Raw genomic sequence first — 21,302 nt, 5'->3', positions numbered from 1 at the left:
ATAATATCTAACAATTTCCGTGTTTACATTCTGGGACGTGACGTACGTACGAACTTGCGTACGTACGTACGTGTGTTGCGTAAATGAGTACGCGCAGACTGTTGAAGGTATGTTAACCAATCAAAAGCTTCAGCGGCAAATCAAATTAAAGCGCTTCGTAAGCAAGGCACAGCACACACATCCTAGGCACGGCGTATAAGCCCAGTGAAATAGTTCAGTTTTCTTTGCTATAAAAATCACCTTTCCCGTGGGTATATTTTGGTAAACTTTTTGTATGTTGTAGATATAAAATTTAACTATATATATTCATAAAAAAACGTTTTGTTGCAATTATGTCCAACTTTGGTGCTTCAAATCCGTATTTCTGGTGGACTAGTTCCGTCAAAGCATGGAAGAATTCGTTTAGAACTAATCTAAAACTAATTCCTAAATGGTCAAAGCAACAAAATAAATGTAATTTAAAGCCCCATTCCCGGCAAAATTTCAGTTTTTAAGAAAAATCAAATTTTTGTATAATGTTATAAAGATTTATAAATATAATACGGAATTGCTAGTTTAACTGAATTTAGACATTCCTAAGAATGAAAAAAATGTAAAATAAGACTGAAATTTGATTTTTTTGTGTTCCACACAAAAAATAAATGCGGATGAATTTTTCATGTTGATTCTGCGATAGGTCGTGAGAAGAAATATCGTAGGCGCCGAAAACATTAGCCTATCCAACGCTGCTAGGCTAGGCCTAGCCTTACCTCGATTTAGGCTCTGTTATCACACATAAAAACGGCCGACATGATATTTTCCGTTGCTAGTATTGACACTTGTGAATATAATATTTCACAAGAATTATTTCAAATTTGTTAAAAAACTGATTCTGACTGAGATTTTGACACTTAAACAAACATATCTCAGCCTAACCGAGCGACCGCATTGTGCGAGATGCGAAGTACAAAAATTAATCTCATTAGAGAGGGCGCACTTTATTGACTGTATAAAGTATACATAAAAGCGAGAGTATTCCAGTGGATGCGATCTACAACCTCTGAATTTGCCTAGTAACGATGAATTCGTCGAGAAAATGGTAATATTTTATGAGAAATAGTCTGTATTTCTCTTTTTTTTTAATTCTTTTGCGTAAAACTAAAATTCATGCTAATATTTTTCCATGATTTATAATAATTGAAGTAATGCAAATGCATATTTTCTAAAAAAAGTCAATTTTTAGTGAAATTTTGCCGGGAATGGGGCTTTAACTTAATTAACTAGGCCTAATAAATAAAATTAAATATAGCACTCCTGGTATGCCTATAGTGGTTATGTACATTTGACACCTTTTGAAAATTTGAGCACATTATTATAAGGAATGGAGAGCAAGCTTAAGCTGATTGACCCTATTCTCGACTGTAAGGTATCCAACACAAAGGCCAGAAATATAACGGATTGTAAGTCAATAGTGACGTCATCACTGTAACTTCCCCAGCGCCAATAATAATTTCTCTCGGACGCTCGGTTGTTGGCTTGATTTTTTTTAGATTCGTGTGCAAAAAAAATTCCTCATTTTTTCGTCACCACCGCGAATACGTCGCGCACCGCAATAAGAATTGAATTGTACTAGTATCTTTTGGCCGTAGCCTAGTTATGAAATCATCGCACGATTTTACCCGTCTGCATGCACCAACAAAAAAGGACGCCAGTGACGAAAGTCTATCAAAATAGCATTACAAACAAGTTCTTTCTAACAAATTATTCATCGTATCCGTACTGTAGCCTGCTGATGTGTAGTTAACCAAAGCAAAGAGTATAAATAAATACTCTTTGACCAAAGATACTAGGCACGTACTGCAGGAGCAAAAATCAGCATACGCACAGCTAAATACGCACACGTATACTGATCATATTACTATAGCAACCGATGATTGGTACAACAGTTGGTTTATAAACTAAAAAAAAAAAAAACTAAAATTAAAAGACGGCAATTGACTTATAAAGCAATTAGTAGAGCATGCATCCTACACTAAATGGAAAATTATTATACTTCGGTTAAATTTAATGCATTCCAAAATTTCCTTCGGGCTTTGCAGGCCCTCAGGAAATTTTTTCAAGCATTAAATTTAACCTTCGCATAATAATTTTCCTATAGTGTACTATGCGGAGCTCTTTTTTTTTTTTGGATTATCCTTACCTTCTTTTTAAGGTTTCAGTTAAAAATTGCTTTTAATTTGCTAAAATCTCAAAATAATATTTGTTTTTGTAAATTTAAATATTATGAAATTTTTTGATTAGGCCTATTTAATTTGATGAAATTTGAACCCTGTGCAACTTTTACGAACCTACCTCAAAATATAGGCTAAACAATGATAACCATTATGCCAAAATAGTAGAACTACTAAATTTTCTGACAACACAGCTTTAAAAGTTTGGCATTGCCAAAAGTGTACTGTTTCTTTTTCATTTTCATTAGGTCCAATCAACATATGTTTGCAAGAATAAGAAGCGTTACCATAAATGTTATTTCCCTCCTTTGGGCCTTACAGGTATTGGAATTTTCAAAAAACACCCCTATTTTAAATAAATGGTATTGTCCATTTTTCCACCCACTCCTCTACCCCCACCCATCCACATTATTATGCTTTTTTGTTGTTGTAAAGATGTCTTCAGGCTATCTTGCATGCTGAGTTGTAAAATTAAATTACTCTATATTCTATGTAAGAACCGATGCGTGACTGTTGTAAATCAGTGGCGTACGCTAATCTGGGGGTCTGTTGCTGGATACCGTACGCCAGTGATTGGGCGATATTACTGGCATCCGCGCTTTACGCCGCGCCCAAGTTCACAACCACTCGATTAACGTTACTCTAGCGTAAGTCGTTGTGTTTGAACATAGCCAAAGACCAATCAAAATTCAATTACATGTACTTTGAGCGAGCGTACGTTTCGCACACAATGTTTCGAAACTCGTTTCCTGATTAATGTTCATGAATATGGAAATTCTCGCGCCTGGCTAATCCTGCTAGTCTGAACGGCCGGCAAAGTTAAGTCGGGCTTAATGTTGAGCGGGGCTTAAAGTACGCCCGGCTTATCTCCAAGTGTGAACGTGGCCTAATAAAATTGCGCATATTATTGCAAAAATCCGAAAAAATGGCCGTTGCTATTTTTGTTGGTTTCGGCCTTTCAACGTGCAAATAAAAATATCTATTTTTTTTTTATCGTGGCTTTAATCGCTCTTAAATTTCCAATTGGCACATCTTCTGGACTACTCTGGTCTGGTTTCCACACAATCGCTACACACTATCGCTGACAGCTTTCGGTGATGCTGATTGGTCAGTTGAATCGATGAGCCTTTCCGATTGCGTCGGGGACTGATACGCAGTAGAACAATTTAATTGTTCTGAAACTACTGCTTTATATGATTCAACTTGTTCCCTAAATACCGGTATGTCAACTAATAGATCGGCTCAACTTAAGCGTGGAAATGATAAATCTAACGTCAACTGGACGTGGATGGGGGGGGGGGGGGGGTTGTTGTGGGTGGCAAGCAAGACAGTCACAGTCACTACCTGATATCGGGTAGGATTTTAGTTTTTGTGATGTACATCGATAGTATTTTGTTGGGAAAAAGAGTGGACCATGTGCTAAACGGGGGAATTTTCTGTACACTGTCATATTTAGGAAGGTTTGCCAATGCGAAAATACAGGAACGTGGTTAGGTGAGGGTACGTTGTAGGGGTCTTAGACATCACCTTCCAAATCTCACACATTATGTAAGGATTGTTTTAACAAGATTTGTTTCATGTGCTGGTCTGGTATCAGACTTAACACCTGTGATTCATCTTATAAGTTTTTTTTTATATATATATAATTACCATTAGCATTATTCTACCACGATCGAAACATCCGATGTATTCGACCCATTCTTACAGGCCAAGGAATTGCAATGTTTTCAATTTTATATATCATAACTGGGGGTAATGCGTGATTATGCCCCCTTTCCCCAGTTTATAAAATATTCAAAAATCTTCTCTTATTAACACTTGTGTTTTAGAATCAGTTTTACAATACATACCAAAATAATTGATATTTCCACCACCGGAACCTGGCCTTACAAATGTGTTAACCACCAAGCCGAATGCATCCTATGTGGTGATGAAACCAAAGAATATCTTCTTTTTTTTAAATATTATTTTTGGTTTTATTCGTGGGTTGGTTTTGTTTGCTTATAGATCTCGTAGCTCTCGAGCCTTTTTCACGCTGCGGTAGACAACTTCGATCGATGAAAAACAGTGCTGAGCAGCGAAGCGTAACCAATAGAAATAACATAGCGTTTCGAACATATTTTAGGAGGTCATGTTACTTAAAAAAAATCATAAATCCTTAACGGAGGCTCGTATCAACATAATTTTTTCTTTAAAATGTTCGCAAAGGATATATCTACATAATGTATGAATAAAAAAAATGAAAATTTGTTTAGTCTGTCAAAACTAAACTGGAAAATGGAAGACCTACGTTGGTACTCATGGTTACCCGCAAGGGATGTGACATTCATGCTGATAAATATGACTATGGAAATGATCATTGTACTTATGGTTTCCAATGTGATGTAATGTTTAAATTTAAGGTTGTGTTATAGAGTTGACACTAAATGAGGTTGTGCCGCTATTAACATAAGTATGCTTATTATATCTCAGTGGGTTGTGCTCAAAGATTTATGATAGTTGTATGTTATGTTGTATGGAATTGGAAGTTGTAATGCACATATGACTATAAATGCGATTGTGCTTGTGATTTCATTTGGCGAATAATTATGTTGGGCCCATTGTTAAACGTATGTGATTAAATGAATTTGTGAAGATTTTGACACCGTTTGAGTTGTGATATTTCGTAATGTCTCCTAGTATATTAATGTACACATTATCATGACAGAAACCTCTTCAACAGAAAAAGTTGGATTGTGTGTGCGCGCGGTACTAACAAAATACTTCCGTATTCCGTATTTCTGGACGCAGGGTTCCCGGAACACCGCACATTAACGGTTGTGCGAAGCACATCTCAGAGTCATAGAGCTATTATTCTTATTATATCTCTATGCTCAGAGTCGAGTCAGAAGTGGAACGTGAAATTTCGATATGTTTTGTAGTCAGATTTGCGAGAAACATTTCAGCTACCCGTATTTCTCGCCTGAGACGTCAGTGGGAGCTGTATTTTGTATGGCAAGGAGATGGTGCTACCCTTAATTCGTATTAAGGGAATTTACGCCCACAAACCTTGTAGTTATTAATATTTTGGTTATAATAGAACATTTTTATTTTTTGGTGACGTCACACTCATGCGCTCTAGTTAGGATGCGTACGTCATAAGCTAGAATACGTCACCTGTTGCTGGTTTATGGATAACAAACACCATTTGCACATGAATGGTTTGTCCAGGAGCAGCATTATTAGTGTAGTATAATACTTAAACAAGGTACGTCTGCAACTGAATTATTCTTAGTTATTTTTTTTTCTTATTTTAATTTATTTCTTTCGAAAGTGTACTTTCTATTACATATAATTGCACTGTCTACTTAGGCCTTATTTATTATCATGCCTCATCGTCCCCTGTTACGTACAAAACAGTAGGCTAGCGCCCCCCCCCCCCCGGAGCAGGTCAACTCGGCCCCAACTTACTGTATATACCCACACTGCTGATCTCTTTGTATGTCTTGGTATCTTAGATATATTTAGTTTATATAAAAAGGTCCACCGATTAATCTCAGATAAAATAGTATAATACATACTCCAAGTGCATTTCGATACTTGGATGGAGTATGTATCTATATTAGTTTTTCATTGCCATATTTACGTATCTTATTCTTCCGATTCAATTCCTAATATAATTGCAATAAATTTCACTAAAAATTACCAAATACCATGTACGCTATTAGACAGTCCTCTCATTTCCGTCTTCGTACTAAACTTCACTAAACTAAAATCCACAATTTTCTACTCTGGCCCCATTTTATGAAACTGTCTCTGCAACAAAATTAAAGATTCAACAAACCTCAACATCTTGAAACTCCTTCACAAACAATACCTGCAATCTGATTAACTATACCGAATAGTTAAGAGTTTGTATTTCTTTTTATTTTTTTGCGGGCCTCATTTGCATCAGGCGTTTCGCTTCTTATGTATTATGTATTATCATAGAGAAAATAGAACTGTTCTATTTTCTCTATGGTATTATGATGAGTGAAAATAAAGAATGAACTCAAAAGTATGAAAGCGTCACTTTTACAATGCAGGCGGAACCATGTGACAACAAGTTTTTGAGTGACTTTTGTCCTGAATGTGAGACGCTTGGCAGGTCTATAATAATCTTTTTTGTTTTAAAGTTTCAGTATGGGAAGAGGCTCTTGAGGAGTATTCAGCCTATAAACCGGTAGTGCAAGCAAGTACTCATCAACCTGAATCACAGCAACATACAAGCAGGGATGTGAGTTTATAGTACAGTACTTTAAATTCAAAAAGTAGACATAGCCTCCCAATATCAAAATAGGATGCGAATTTCTTCTCACAGAGAAATATATAATTAAGGAAATATATGAATAAATAAATAAATAATATTAATAAGTCAAAAGACCGGTCGGCAGGCCAAAACAACATGGGTTGCAACAATGAACAAGGAACATAAAAATGTAAATACATCCATAAGAAAGCTAATGACAGACCACCTGATAAATTTCTACCCAAGAAGAAACAATCTAGCAGATGATGATAAAGTAAGTAAATAAATATGTAATATTCTATATCTATATTGGTACTCACCTTAACATAAAAGTATAATAAAGACAGAAAGACAAGCTGCAGAATTACAAACAAAGCAAAACCACATTTACAATACAGAAATATATAACAATACATTATTATTATGAGGGTGAACCACCCTTACAAATATTGTTGATAAAAATAAACAGGTTAAATTATTATTCATGAGGCGAAAGTCCCTGTTAGCAGAAATGGTCCATAGTGAGCTGTCTGATAGTTGAGAGTGAGCTGTCAAATGGTCCAGAGGGAGCTGTTACCAGCTCCATAAACTTAACTTTAATTGGTTTTAAGAATGTCCATTGGGACGACATTCACTCACTTCATCTCATGGGCTTCAGTGGCAATAAATAATTTAAGAACCCATCACTATTCAACAAACCAACAGGATTTATAACCCGGGTTTTAAGAGTAAAGAAAATCCGGTAAAATACACACCAATGAAAAACACACAAAAAGCAAGAGCATGCCAGCCTCTGAATTTACCTAGAAAAGAAGTCGTCGAGAAAATGGTAATCTGCTTTGAGAAATAGTCTCTTCTTATCCTTTTTTGCCCTTTAGCGTACTACTCAAATGTATGATAATCCTGGTTTATAATGATTAGACTAATGCATATACATTTCAAAAATAAAATTAGTAAACGGGAATGGGCCTTTAACTTACAAATTATAATACCTTTTTGTATTCTTTTACATATAGACCCTTAAATCGGCTGATAAGGATTAATTTTGTAGTAAAGAGCATGAAGACCACAGTAAACACTATACAAGTCGACATAGTACAAATTATATGTTGTCATGGCGAGTTAGATTATCTTGACAAGTCGACATAGTAAAAGTTGTATGTTGTCATGGCGAGATAGATTATCTTGAAAAGTCGACATAATGACAAAATGACAACATACAATTTTTACTATGTCGACTTGTCAAGATAATCTATTTCGCCATGACAACATAAAATGTTTACTATGTCGACTTGTCAAGATAATCTCTCTCGCCATGACAACATACAATTTTTATTATGTCGACTTGTCAAGATAACCTATCTTGCCATGACAACATACAACTTATATTATGTCGACTTGCCAAGATAATCTATCTCGCCATGAACATGCAATATGTATTATGTCGACTTGTCAATATAATCTATCTCGCCATGACAACATACAATTTTTACTATGACGACTTGTCAAGATAATCTATCTCGCCATGTCGACATGATATGTATATTATGTCGACTTGACAACATAAATTATCTTGACAAGTCGTCAAGTCGAATGGCACTTAGGTGCTTCCGTAAGTAGCCTACTAGTGTTCCTGTATTAATAATTGTGCATAGTCCCAATAATATTGGCAAGATATTGAATCAATTTAATGATTTTTATAATATGACAGTAAATTAATCTTAATTGTTTGTGATGAAATTTTTATAGAATTATATTATAAACTTGTATATATTTTAAAATTGTTTCTCCCACTTGAATTTTACAAAGTAGAAAATCATACCCCTAAAGAAATGTGCGTTACTAAAAATTAATAATTATTCTAAAATTAATTGCAGATCACACAAATTGTAGAACCCTTTCGGAGTTTTTAAGCTTGTTTGTGGTGAAATTATTATAGAATTATATTATAAACAATATATTAAAAATCGTTTTCCCACGTGAATTTTAACCAAGTAGAAAATCATACCCACTAAAAAAATGTGCGTTACTAACAATTAATAATTATTCTAAAATTAATTGCAGATCACACAAATTATAGAATCCTTCCAGAGACCCGCAGCACAAGGTAGGAACAAGTCTCATTCAATTCAATGATAATAATGGTAATAATAATGATAATTAGGAACATTTTGAACATTATCCAAATGTATTTGATTAAGCTATTTATCATTTTATGGTCAAATTGTATCATTTATTTAAATCTTTAAAGTTTTAAAATAATGTTTAAATTGTCAAATATTATATCATATTTTTAACTTTTAAATATTAAACTTTATAATGTGTATAAACATTTAAATTGAATTTTTACACTTCTTTTTTTTCACATCTCAAAATTTGTTAACTTGTCATTTTTGAAAATTTTAAACTTTTAAATATTAAACTTTTTAATGTTTTTAGACTTTTAAATAAAATTCTTTCCACTTCATTGTTTGTTATCGTTCATTTTTACTTCGGAAAGGTTTCTTTTTGATCTTATTATCATGTCCTTGTATTCCCCGTCGTTCGACCTTAAATTCCTTTAATTGTTCCTTACATCCACACTCAACTCCGAGTTGTCACTAAATGTCTGTTTTTATAACAAAACATAGGGTTTTTCTTTATTACCATAAAGCGAAGTGATGATGAAATTTCAACCAAAAAAGTACAAAGCTTAAAGTAAAAAATAAAGTAAAAGCAAAAAAACTACATACTGTACTAATTATTAAGTAAATGTATATCTGGCTTGGGATGTTTCTCTATGAATGGTCATATTCACACCTTACTCCAGATTGTCACCAAATTTTATTAGTTTCTTTATTAGAACATGACAAACTATTATGGAAAGTTTCATTTAGATTCATTGATAACTATTTGATATATTTAGGTCTGAGACGTTAGACCCTCAAATTTACACCCTAATCTGGATTGTCACCAAAATTGAATAATTTCTTCCATTTAAGTGGTAAAACTTTCCCAAAAGTTTCAATCAGATCAGTTGATCAGGTTTGCTATACAGTATCTTTAAAATAGTTCTCACGTTCACACCCTACTCCAGATTGTCTCTAAAATTTAATCATTTCTTTATTAGACAATGACAAACCATACTATAAAGTTTCATTTACATCCATTAGTAAGTTTTGAAACTTTAGAGTGTAGTATGATTTTTTTTCTCTTGATGTTGTTAAGCTCCTCGAGGTTGTGACAATGTGAGGTGCTATATAGATACAAAATTATTATTATCATAGCATTTAATTTTCCCTTAATTCACACTTAAATTTGGATCATCACCAAAATTTAATAATTTCTTTCATTGTAACTTGTTTAAACTTCCCCAAAAGTTTCATTCAGATCAGTCCATTAGTTTTGGTATGTATCTGGCCCGTAAATTTTTCTTGAAATAATCCTCATATCCACATCCTACTTTGGATCGTCACATACATTTAATCATTTCTTCATTGGACCATGACAAACTAACCATTGATAACTTATTTGAGATATCTGAAGAGTTAGCACTTTATATGACCACCCGATTCTAGATCGTCATCAAAATTGAATAATTTGTTCCTTGTAACTTGGTTAAACTTATAAAGTCTTGGACGTTTTCATTTCAATGGTCCTCATATCCACACCATACTCCGGATCTTCACAAATGTTTAGTAATTTCTTCACTGGATCAGGACACAATATTCTTGAAAGTTTCATTTAAATCCATTGGTAAGTTTTTTTTTTTTTTAGATATTTAGGTCTGGGATTTTGGAATTTTAAATGACTCTCAAATTCACACCTGAATCTGAATCACCACCAAAATTTAATAATTTTTTTCTTGTAACTTGGTTGAACTTTCCAGAAAGCTTCATTCAGGTCAGTTGCTCAGTTTTTAAAATATTTGGTCTGGGACGTTTTCCTTTAATGGTCCTTATATCTACACCCTACTCAGGCCCGTAGACAGGATTTTTGATGTGGAGGTGCATTTTGCAAGCGAAGTGGACAATATGCGGGGGGAGCGCCTAGGCCCCCGCGGGGCCGGGTGCGAACTCCTGGAAGCTTCAACAAGTTAGCATTTTGAGCGCTCTATAATATGAATTTCTAGTCTATTTTTTTTCATTTCGGTGTTGTAAGGGACCTAACAGTTGTGACTTTACATCAGTAGGTCTACAGCTAACATTTAATTGTTCATAATCACTGGAGCTGATAATTGATTCTAGAAGCGGTTGGCGCATCTGTTGTGGCTTGGACTCCCAACCTTGAGGTCGGGGGTTCAAAACTCTCACTGTGCAAATCGCTTGTGCCCAAGTGGGTACCAACACAACTCCGCATACTAGCTGCAATATTATGAAATAATAATATAATTTAATTCAGTAATTTAATTTGGTGTTCAGTATGTGTTCAATGTGTGCTTGGTTCAATGACCGGGGTAGTAATGTGAAGCGCTTAGAGGCTTTGTGCATGAAGCACTATATAAGAATGACATATTATTATTATTTCCTACATATTTCGTACCACATTTATTAAAAATCAATGACGAGCTAGAAGAGCAAGCAAATAATATGCAATGCATAGCCTGTAACTGTTATGTCTCTCATTCACTTACTGAGACAAATGAACAACAAAACCACATCTAAGTAATCCAAACCGGTTGTCTTTATTATCCACCATATTCAACAACCATCACAACCAACTCGAACTTTCTCTGCTCTTACCATAATAGAGGGCAATATACAACTTTGAGTACACTACATCCCTCCTTTTTTCAGATTACTCTATCCAACAATAGCTTAACAAACAACTCAAAAATTAAATGAAAACCGTTAAACCTTTTACAAGCATGTACTGCAAGTCTTTGAAACAAACTGTAAATAGTCTACCAAACCAATATGCATTAATATTGCAAATTATGTTATTACAATAAACCTTATTCTGAAAAGTGAATGTTGGTTTTTTTTTATTTCGTTATCTACTTCACAATGTTATAATGATAGTTAACATAATTACCATATACTGTATACTATATCCGTGTGTATGAATTGTTTTTTTTAACCAACATAACAACATCATAAATCACTTCGACTACTCTTGAACAACATCTTTACAAACTATTATAACACAACATTTTTAATCACTACTACTACTCTCGTCATCTTTACAAATCGAGTCTATCCGGTTTCTTCCTAATACGCAGAGGATACCTCCTTTGCGGTTCTGGATTTTGGGTCTCATTGATTGTTGGACCCTCCTCATATACAGTTTCCATTAAGTCATCGAGTGCCGTATCCTCAACTGTGACGTCATCTGTTTGTGGTCTACTACCATAAAACTTCTTCGCATGTGTAATATGTCGTTTCCGACGACGCCTGTTTGCATCATTCCGATCACTTATAGTGACTTGATTACCATATCTATAAACTACGTCATACACTATAGGTTCAAACTTTGTCGAGAACTTGTTTTTCGCTTCTCCTGGACACTATCTCCTGGTCTAACATCGCTGTGACGTGCGTTACGTTTCACGTCCGTATACTGCCTTGATTTCCACTTCATCAACTGATCTCTATCTTTAACCTCCTCGTCTACAATCACTCTCTCTAATTCTGGTAATTTGGTCCTTAAGGCCCTACCCATTAGCAATTCAGCAGGTGTCTTGCCTGTTGAAGGATGAGGAGTCGTTCTATACACAGCTAAATATCGTGTAAGCTCTCGTTTCCAATCTTTCTTCATAGTATGCGAGACTACCTAGTGAGTGAGAAGCATGGCCTTGATCAGCTACTGTATATGCATATAGGTAGGCCTAGGCCCTAGTTGAATGTTAGGCCTCTCTAGGCCTGTCACAAGAATTCTTCCTCATCAAAAACATATTTTTATGCTATCAGATGATCCGGCCATCTTCCTTGATATATTCAGGAAAAAATCCAATGCGTAAACAATAACAAACTAAAAGTATATGAAATGTAGGCCAGGTACACTCCCCATGTGCCGCGCCGTGGGTACACGTACCAGGAAGTCCTGTCTCTTATACACATCTAGATGTGTATGGCCAATCTCCATTATAGTCCACCTCAGACTCTTTGGTACAACAATTCTTGTCCCCTTCATTACTAGTTTTCCTACTACACACAACTCTTGTGATACGTGCCGATATTCTGGACACTTGTTTCCTTCCCATCTCCCAGTTGCAACACACTCATACAGATCACGCATCTTCTCATCATTTGCACACGCTTCTCCGATCTCATCCATTGTCATAGCTTTGGGAATTGCTTTGACTGACACAAAGTTGACATACTCGTCCGTATCGTCGAATGGCTCGTCATTCTTTTGCTGTATTAAACGTGACAAAGAATCAGCTATGTTCTTGTTTCCCGGTCTATAGATTACCATGAAATTGTATGGTTGCAACCGCAACACCCATCGTTCGATTCTTGCACTAGGTCTGGATTTTGACGAGTAAATTACTTCCAATGGCTTATGGTCTGTGACCAGCTCAAATTCCCTTCCAAAAAGGTACATATTAAATTTCTCCACTGCCCATACTAGGCCTAACGCTTCCTTTTCGGTTTGTGAGTACCTCCTCTCTGTCTCAGAAAGGCTTTTACTAGCATAACATATAGGTCTCCAGTCACCTTCCTGGAGCAGAAGGAGCACCGCCCCAAGCCCGACTGGACTTGCATCAGCTACTAACCTTAACTTATCAGAATGATTAAAATATGCTAGTGTGTCTTCCTACCAACACATTTCGTAGGGCATTAAATGCATCTTGTTGTTCCTGTTCCCATTTAAATGGAACATCCTTTTTCGTCAACCGCCTAAGTGGTTCAGTATTGGTAGCCAGATCGGGAATGTACCTAGCACTAAAGTTTACCAACCCTAGAAAACTTCTCACTTCTCTGCTATCTTTTGGTTCTCTGGCTTCTCTTATTGCCCTTACCCTGGCCTCTGTTGGGCCAATCCCCTTTTGTGACAACAGATGTCCCATGAATTCTATTTCACTGCATGTAAACATGCATTTTTCTCGGTTTAGAGTTAGCCCTCTGCTCCTTAGGGTTTTGTGTAAAGTCATGCTCTTGTGTACTACGGCCATAAACTACAATATCATCAGCGATATTTTGACAACCCTCACAGTTCGCGAGTACTTGTCGAACGACGTGTTGGAATAGCTCGGGGGCTGAATTAATTCCAAATATTAAACGTTTGTATCTGTACAACCCAGCATGAGTGACAAATGTGGTAACCTCCTTTGAGATACCCGGTTTCAATTCCAACTGATGAAATCCTTTGTTCAGATCCAACTTGGTAAATACCTTGTTCCCATTTAATTCACTGATTACTTCATCTACCGTTGGAATAGGATGTCTTACTCTAACAATTTCTTTGTTTGCACGTCTCATATCCACACACAGACGGATATCCCCATTTGGCTTTGGGACATTAACCACTGGACTCACACAAGGGGTGGGAAAATAAATACTGTCGGTGTAAAAGAAAAGTTTTGGACGTCAGTACAGGTCGGTAGTCGTAAGGTAGATAATGTGCCATTTCTAGTTGCAGAAGCACAGGGTAGACCATTATTGGGCAGGAAAACCTCAATAGAGTTGCAGGTTCTAAGAATTTCCCTGCCAGTAAATTTCATTGAAGATGACTACAGAGAGGTACAGTATTTAGTGGTAAAGTGGGAAAATTGACAGACTACCAGGCTGAGTTACATGTGAAGACAGGTGCAAAGCAAACCTTTTAATCTCGTGTCTTGCACATTGATGTGTTTATGTATACATTATTTGTTTAAATGTTTTCTTTATGAACGCACCGTCAACTGCTACGCGTGACTTTTGCTGCCGATGGAAAGGTGTAGTTTTTTTCAAATAAATTATTATTATATTTCATGAAGCAAACTATGGAATTATCCCCATAGGCATCATTCCGAAGACTAGGGTAATAATGAAAAGCGCTCTGAGACACAGTTGTATAGAGCGCTATATAAAAAAATACTTGGTACTTGGTTTGTTTCCTTCTAAGAGGCAGGGAAGTGCTTTAGTTGCTTTTAATTCACTAGGTGCTCTTTATAAAAGCCTCTTTAAAAATTGTGCACTTACTGTAGTTGTACTGATGATAGACTGTGGCAGTTAATTCCAGATTTTGATGGTTCTCGGGAAGAAAGACTGTTGGTAAACTGTTGAAGAGGCTTTTGGTAGTGTAAACTGATTTTTGTGCCCTCGTCTGGATTTTTGGTTTCAGAATGTTGGTATGTATGGTAAAATCTTGATTGATAATTTTGAAAAGTTGCGTTACTCGATGGACCTCACGCCTGTATTTGAGTATATCCCAGCTTAATATTGATAGCACGCTGACACTGCTAAAATTCTGAGTAGTCACTGGTTACAAACCTTGCTGCTCTTCTCTGAACCATTTCAATAGCAACGATGTGTTTGACTTTGTGTAGGTTCCATGCAGCAACTCTGTATTCAAGGTGAGGCCTGACAAACGGAAAGAGGCCTGACATATTATTATTATTATTATTATTATTATTATTATTATTATTTGTTTATTAAGTTTCAATAATTTCTCATTTGGATCATGACAAACTATTATGGAAATTTTCATTTAGATCCATTGATAGGTTTATTGGGGTATTTAGGTCTGATAGATCTGCGATGAAAGTTGAATTGTAATTAAAAATTACTTTCATAGAACAAAGTTAATTAGAACCCAAAGAAAGTTACTTCAAATTCATGGTTAATTATTCGTATGGACTTGGAATTTCTTGAATCAATGGACCCTCATAAACTAAACAAATACTGAACATTTAATAGGAATATTTTATACATATTCAGCCCATGAAATTAGGAAAAAATTAGGTCGGCAAAAATTTGCCGACCTTAAATTTTCCGAGGTCTGCAGCCTCGGCAATGTTTTACTACATAGGCCTATATACTGTAGTATAAACTACGATTTTTCCGAACGCTCGACCTTACATCGTCATCTACACTGTACAGATTGTGATTTTGTTAATTTCTCTATTAAAACAATATATTGCTTGTGAAAGAATGGTCGCACTGTACTTGTATTAATTTAATAGTGTAGTATAATACATATGTTTTACATAAGAAAATCGCTGAATAAATTTCGTTTTAGCGTTCGTGTTATTGTTAACTTTGGCATGGGAAATATCACTTTTGTAAAAGCTACGATCGTATCATCATAGGCTGCTTAAAACTGCCCATGCATGTCCATGCGTATGTCCAGAATGATATATCAGGGATTTTCCACACATTTTTTTCCTTCTAGGACATATCTTGGAGATGTGATGCAGGACATTGATAATCCATAGGAATCAATTTTATTATTGTAGGATGATGGTACCTTAGTTATTGTTTCTTTCAAAGAAATCAGATGGATTGCTAATAAATATTGCTGATGGATTTTGCCAGTAATAACTAGGCCCTAGTTGAATGTTAGGCCTCTCTAGGCCTGTCACGAATTTAGAGAATTCTTCCTCATCAAAAACATATTTTTATGCTATCAGATGATCCGGCCATCTTCCTTGATATATTCAGGAAAAAATCCAATGCGTAAACAATAACAAACTAAAAGTATATGAAATGTAGGCCAGGTACACTCCCCATGTGCCGCGCCGTGGGTACACGTACCAGGAAGTCAACGCGTGAAAACGTAAACAAGATTACGTAATTTGAACTTGATCATGGATGACCGGACTTTCTACCAATCAGATATATGAATTTCATATGCTAATTAGCCAAACCGTTTAACACACAGTGTAAGGAAAGACAAAATATAGTTCGCTGTTTTCTGTCTTAAAAAAGTCATTTCCCGATTTTTATTATGTTGTTGTATAGATATTTAACTATCATATCAGCTAAGAAAACCTTTTGTTGCAATTTTTTCACTCAAAATCTTAGATTGCCCTGACTATAACGTTGTTGGGTTTTTCCAGAATAACCCAGGTTTCTTAAGTGCTTCCAAAATAGTTTGGGGTTGGATACATTTTTCTCCAGTTTATACGATAAAAGGTCAGCTTTGGCTTTTTTAATGTCTCTCTGAATGTTATTCGTCAGGTACGATAACTTATAAAGTTCAGGATCTTTCTACTGTTGCTTGTTTAGTTTAGATAATAAGCTTTCGTGTTCCCCTATTTTACTTAAGGTTTCGTGAGTCATCCAACCTTCAGTTCTTTTTTTAATTCAGATATTTTTATATGGTGCCACTATATTCAAAGTTAAAATTGTACCATGCTATCATTTTTGTTCATGTCAATATTGAAATCCCCAAGGATGACCAACTCCTCATCATAATCCTGCTGAAGATTTCGAAAAAAGAAAGCGTAACTTTGCAATGGAGGTCGATAAATAGTTCCCAGCGAACTGTGAAAATTGTTATTCATCCAGTAGGGGTTAAGTTGAAATTGTATTTAAATTTTAAAAAACTGGAACTTACTTCGTCCAGCTCCGTTGAACTTCTTCAGACAACTGACCCGTTGGATTGATCACGAGTCAGGTGGCGAGGAATGCTGCGCAGTAATTTCGAACAGCGTATCTTTGAAACCTATCAGGGATCACCTCCACGGTTATGGTTATGATACGTAGATGATACGTTTGTTATCCTTGAAAAGAACGAAGATGCATCTTTCTTCAATTTAATAAACAATTTAGACGGAAATATCAAGTTTACTCAAGATAAATCAGCTGATGGCAAGCTTGCTTTTCTTTATACGTTTATCACCGTAAAAGAAACGGGAACATTAAGTTTGAAGGTGTACAGGAAGCCTCCCCACACCAATCACCACTTGCAGTTTGACTCACACCACCCTCTTATACACAGGATAGGAATTATCACCACACTAATACAGAGCAGATACAGTTATTTCTGACCCAGAAGAGATAGCTTCTGAGAAACTGCACATAACAAACGCCTTAAAAAAAATTGCGGTTATCCTTTGTGGGCATTTCAAAAGGCTAATATGGACATAACCCTGAAAAGAAATGCCAAACCTCCACTAAAAACATTAAGGCTAGAGTCACACTCCCATATTTAGAGGGATAAAGAAAATCAAGAAATCACTACGGAATACCCTCTGAGGGAAAAGTAAAAGTAAAAGACAGAACACCAAAAGAGAAAACTTCACATGTTGTCTATGGGATAAGTGCTCATCGCCAGGTTGCAGCGAAACATATATAGGGGAGACACAGCAAGCTTTACGAGCCAGAGTCAACCAAACATCGCAGACCTAGTGCAAGTGAAGCACAGGGATCGGCAGTCTTCCAATACCTCAAAACTTCTGGACACACATCTAAACCAGACGTTCTTATCCTAGATAAAGAGGATAATTGGTTCGAAAGAGGGGTTAAGGAAGCGATCTGGGAGAGGGTAGAGAACCCTAGTTTGAACCGAAAAGGAGGACTCCGTTTTCAACTATCCAGGACTTGGGACCTAGTACTGCGGAGCATTCCTTGCCACCTGACTGAAAAAGTTCAGCAGAGCTGGACGAAACGTCACTCAACGTTAATTATAGTAAGTTGCAGTTATTTGATTTAAATACAATTTCAGTTCCCAGCAAAATTGGTCTAGTTTTAGGCAAAAAGATATTGCACCATAAAGCTTCTATGTTTGCACAATCCATATTGTCGTGAATTTTATGGGCAATGTCATTACGAATGAAGATACAAAACACCTCCCTGGATCTATTTCTGTCCCGTCGAATAATCTTGAATCCTCTAATCTCGATTTCGACATTCAAGACAGATAAATCTAACCATGATTCCGTTATTCAAATCACCAAACTTATGTTTTATTTGCTAATATACGATCTTGCGATATCTTCGAAAGCAGTGGGCAATTATTTAGACGCAACATTGTCAATCCTTTGTTAGTAAGTTTCGTATATGGATCACAATAGGTTTCGATTTGTGGTTGCTGTCCAGGGTTAGTATCAATATCTCCGCATCTAAGCATACACAATAACAACATTTTTCCTAAAAGGTTGTACAAATTAGAGTGAAAATTGCCTTGTTTATCCGAATATTTCTTGGTTGCACAGAACGAATATGATGATAACTCACCCATATTATTTGTGTGTTCATTCGAAGTAGATTTGTCCAGGTAAATTGACGATGGCGAAAAATTGCATCTTTGAGAATTAAATCTAGGTCCAAATTTTTGTGGTAAAAAATGCGCACATAAAAAAAAATGCGCACATTAAGTAAAATGCCATTATAACAAATACTTCGTTTTGAATTCCTGCCATTGTACAATCAGCAAGTTTCGAATAGGGAAAAAAGTTTTTAAAATCCAGAGCAAATAAATAAAGCAAAAAAATTCACTAACACCAAAGGGCAGGAAAGAAATACATCAACAATTTAAAGAAAAACGTATAAAATGAGTGAAATATCTGAAAGCTTCTTTACACTTTTATACTGTAAGTGTGGTATTTGGCTCCATGTAGTGGTAGGAGATTTCAATTGATCCCTGTAGGTGTGGTATCCCTATGCTATGTAGATAGAACCGGTAGGAACTGGCCTAGGGACCTTTAGTTTACAGAGCTATTCAGAAACACGTCCGTCATTGAAGTACAATATAAGCAAAAAAAGTTAGTGTAAAAACAAAGAGGCTGTAAGACGGAAATAAAAAAATTAATAAGAGGAAACTCAACATTATAATAGTGTGACTATAAAAATATATGATCAAATAGTTTCATCTGGTTTTGTAACTGATAATCCAGTTATTTTTAAATAGTAAACCATTTTTTTTGTAAAAATATAATAAACAATTAAATGTGTTATTTATGATTTTTGTTATTTATTTAATATATACGTATGTTAAATATTAAATGATTTCACTTGTGAATTTGATGGTTGTTGTGGTGATGGCTTAAATTTTATTTATGAATGGCCTTTTAAATGATTTGTAAATTCTTTGAATTGAAAAAATGTTTTATGTGTACTGTGCCCTCTGGGAGAACAGTAATTTGTTACTGAAGAGGAAACCCAGTATAAAAACAAATAAATAAAAGGAAAATAACTATATATTAAATAAATATTAAATCATGAATAACACGAGTAACATATATGCAACAAATGCAACAAGAGGCTACATAGGCGGAGTAGTAGGATGAAATCAAAATGGTTGTAATCTGCATCAGTAGAAATTTATTTGATACGATATGTTTTGCGCATAGATTATAAGTATATTTTTAACCAACGACTACCATTTCTTTGCATTCCCGCAGGTGCTCATCCTACCGGTTCCAGAGAGGATAAGAAGTGTGCAAGATCAAGTCATAAAGAGCTTAAGCAGAGAAGCACCTCTGCCAAAAAGTCAAAAAAAAATTGCATAATATGTGCACAGCAGCGACGTGCATCTCTTGAAGCTGCGAAATGTGATTCATTACCAGAGCCTTGTAATAATGTAGTTACTATCGGATTAGGTCAAAAAACCAATAAACTTTTTGTCCCTGTGGAGGCCATTTCTGGGGATTTTACTTCTAAGAAAAAGGAAAAAAATACAATTGATCAATCTATACAAGTTGATACCATCACTCCAGTTGAGGTAAACAAATATACTCCAGTAATTAAGACAGAGATCCAACCGGAAGGTGATGTCAAAATTGAAACAACCAAAGCTTTCACCCCAGTTGAGGTCACTCAAGACACCTCAGTTATTGCGACAGATAACCTACCAAATGATGATGTCAAAATTGGTGTCACCGATTCATTTGAAGAAGTTAAGCTAAAGAGTTCCAGCGAGTTTAAAGTAGTAGAAGCCACTATTTCTGATGCTGAGCTTTCTATCACCAAGCCAGTCAGATGTCCAGCAGATAACATCATTCATGAAGTGGCATTCACCCTTGTCAGAAATACATTGTCCAAAGTTTTGCAAGCAAGTGGGCTTAATCTTGTAGATGATAAGAAAACATCAACCGACAATGCTGCAAATAGTAAGAAACTTTTTTGTACATCTTTAAATTTCACATTTTAAAAAAATGTTTTTTATCTCCATTTTAAAAAAATATTTTGCTCATCATAACATAATACATAAAATAAAAATAGTTTAACACCACATTCCCACATGATTAAAGTAAGTCTTATTATGCTTTGGTTCTAAAGAAGTACAGTACTTTAAAGTACAGTATAATACTGTATTTTTTAATTATAGTTCTGAAAAATCAAATGTAATGAAGTCCAGAATGATATATTTTTCCCTTTTACATGAATAAAAATAATATCGAGTAATATCATAATTATATTAGGTAGGACTCACCGGTTTTGCTACTTTCATTATTTAATTGCTTTCACTAATACAATAATAATATTAACACTATTGTTGTTATTTTCAATCACTCCCAATATGATATTTTGCTTTAACAATTGCAATTTTATGTTTAGGTCTTCCATTATCCAAGCTTTTAGCTCTCTCTAAATTTTATAAACATTTTTAACGTTTCAAAAAAATGATTGATTATTCTTTACAGAAAGAAATTGAAGATTTTAATTTATTAATCGAATTGTTCCCATGTGGAACCAACTCACTCATCCCATATCTTCCAACTCCACAATATCTGGTTTTAAGCTAGCCTTACACGTATCTATGAGCTTCTGTATGTCAACGAGTTTGACCTAGCCAGCACATGCACCTGGGTCACAAAATGTTTGTCATTTATGTAGAACTGTGTAACTTTTTTCTTTTTGACTTATATATTTATGTATTTGCTGTTGGGTTTTGTGCATTTGGAAAACATGTCGTGTTAGAGGTGCATGCACCTGTTAATACGCTCTTTCACTGGAATTTTTTCTATATATATA

At 35.2% G+C, this 21,302-nt stretch overlaps 1 protein-coding gene across 1 annotated transcript in view; it reads left to right on the top strand.

Annotated features, from left to right (window-relative positions):
• The first annotated feature begins 4,510 nt into the window (after positions 1 to 4,510).
• The window catches only part of LOC117103994, a 23,036-nt gene continuing 6,244 nt past the window's right edge, over positions 4,511 to 21,302 (top strand). Inside the window, exons 1-4 of the mRNA XM_033244646.1 lie at positions 4,511 to 4,594; positions 6,337 to 6,465; positions 8,542 to 8,584; positions 19,730 to 20,437. Of these exons, the coding sequence (XP_033100537.1) occupies positions 4,511 to 4,594; positions 6,337 to 6,465; positions 8,542 to 8,584; positions 19,730 to 20,437 (964 nt within the window). The remainder of the gene's footprint in view (positions 4,595 to 6,336; positions 6,466 to 8,541; positions 8,585 to 19,729; positions 20,438 to 21,302) is intronic.

This window comes from Anneissia japonica, unplaced genomic scaffold (assembly GCF_011630105.1).
Source record: "Anneissia japonica isolate Jap-2015-1 unplaced genomic scaffold, ASM1163010v1 scaffold2167_len242483_cov200, whole genome shotgun sequence".
NCBI lineage: Eukaryota > Metazoa > Echinodermata > Crinoidea > Comatulida > Comatulidae > Anneissia > Anneissia japonica.
The sequence above is the reverse complement of the archived record's forward strand: the minus strand, read 5'-3'. Positions and strand labels throughout refer to the sequence as shown.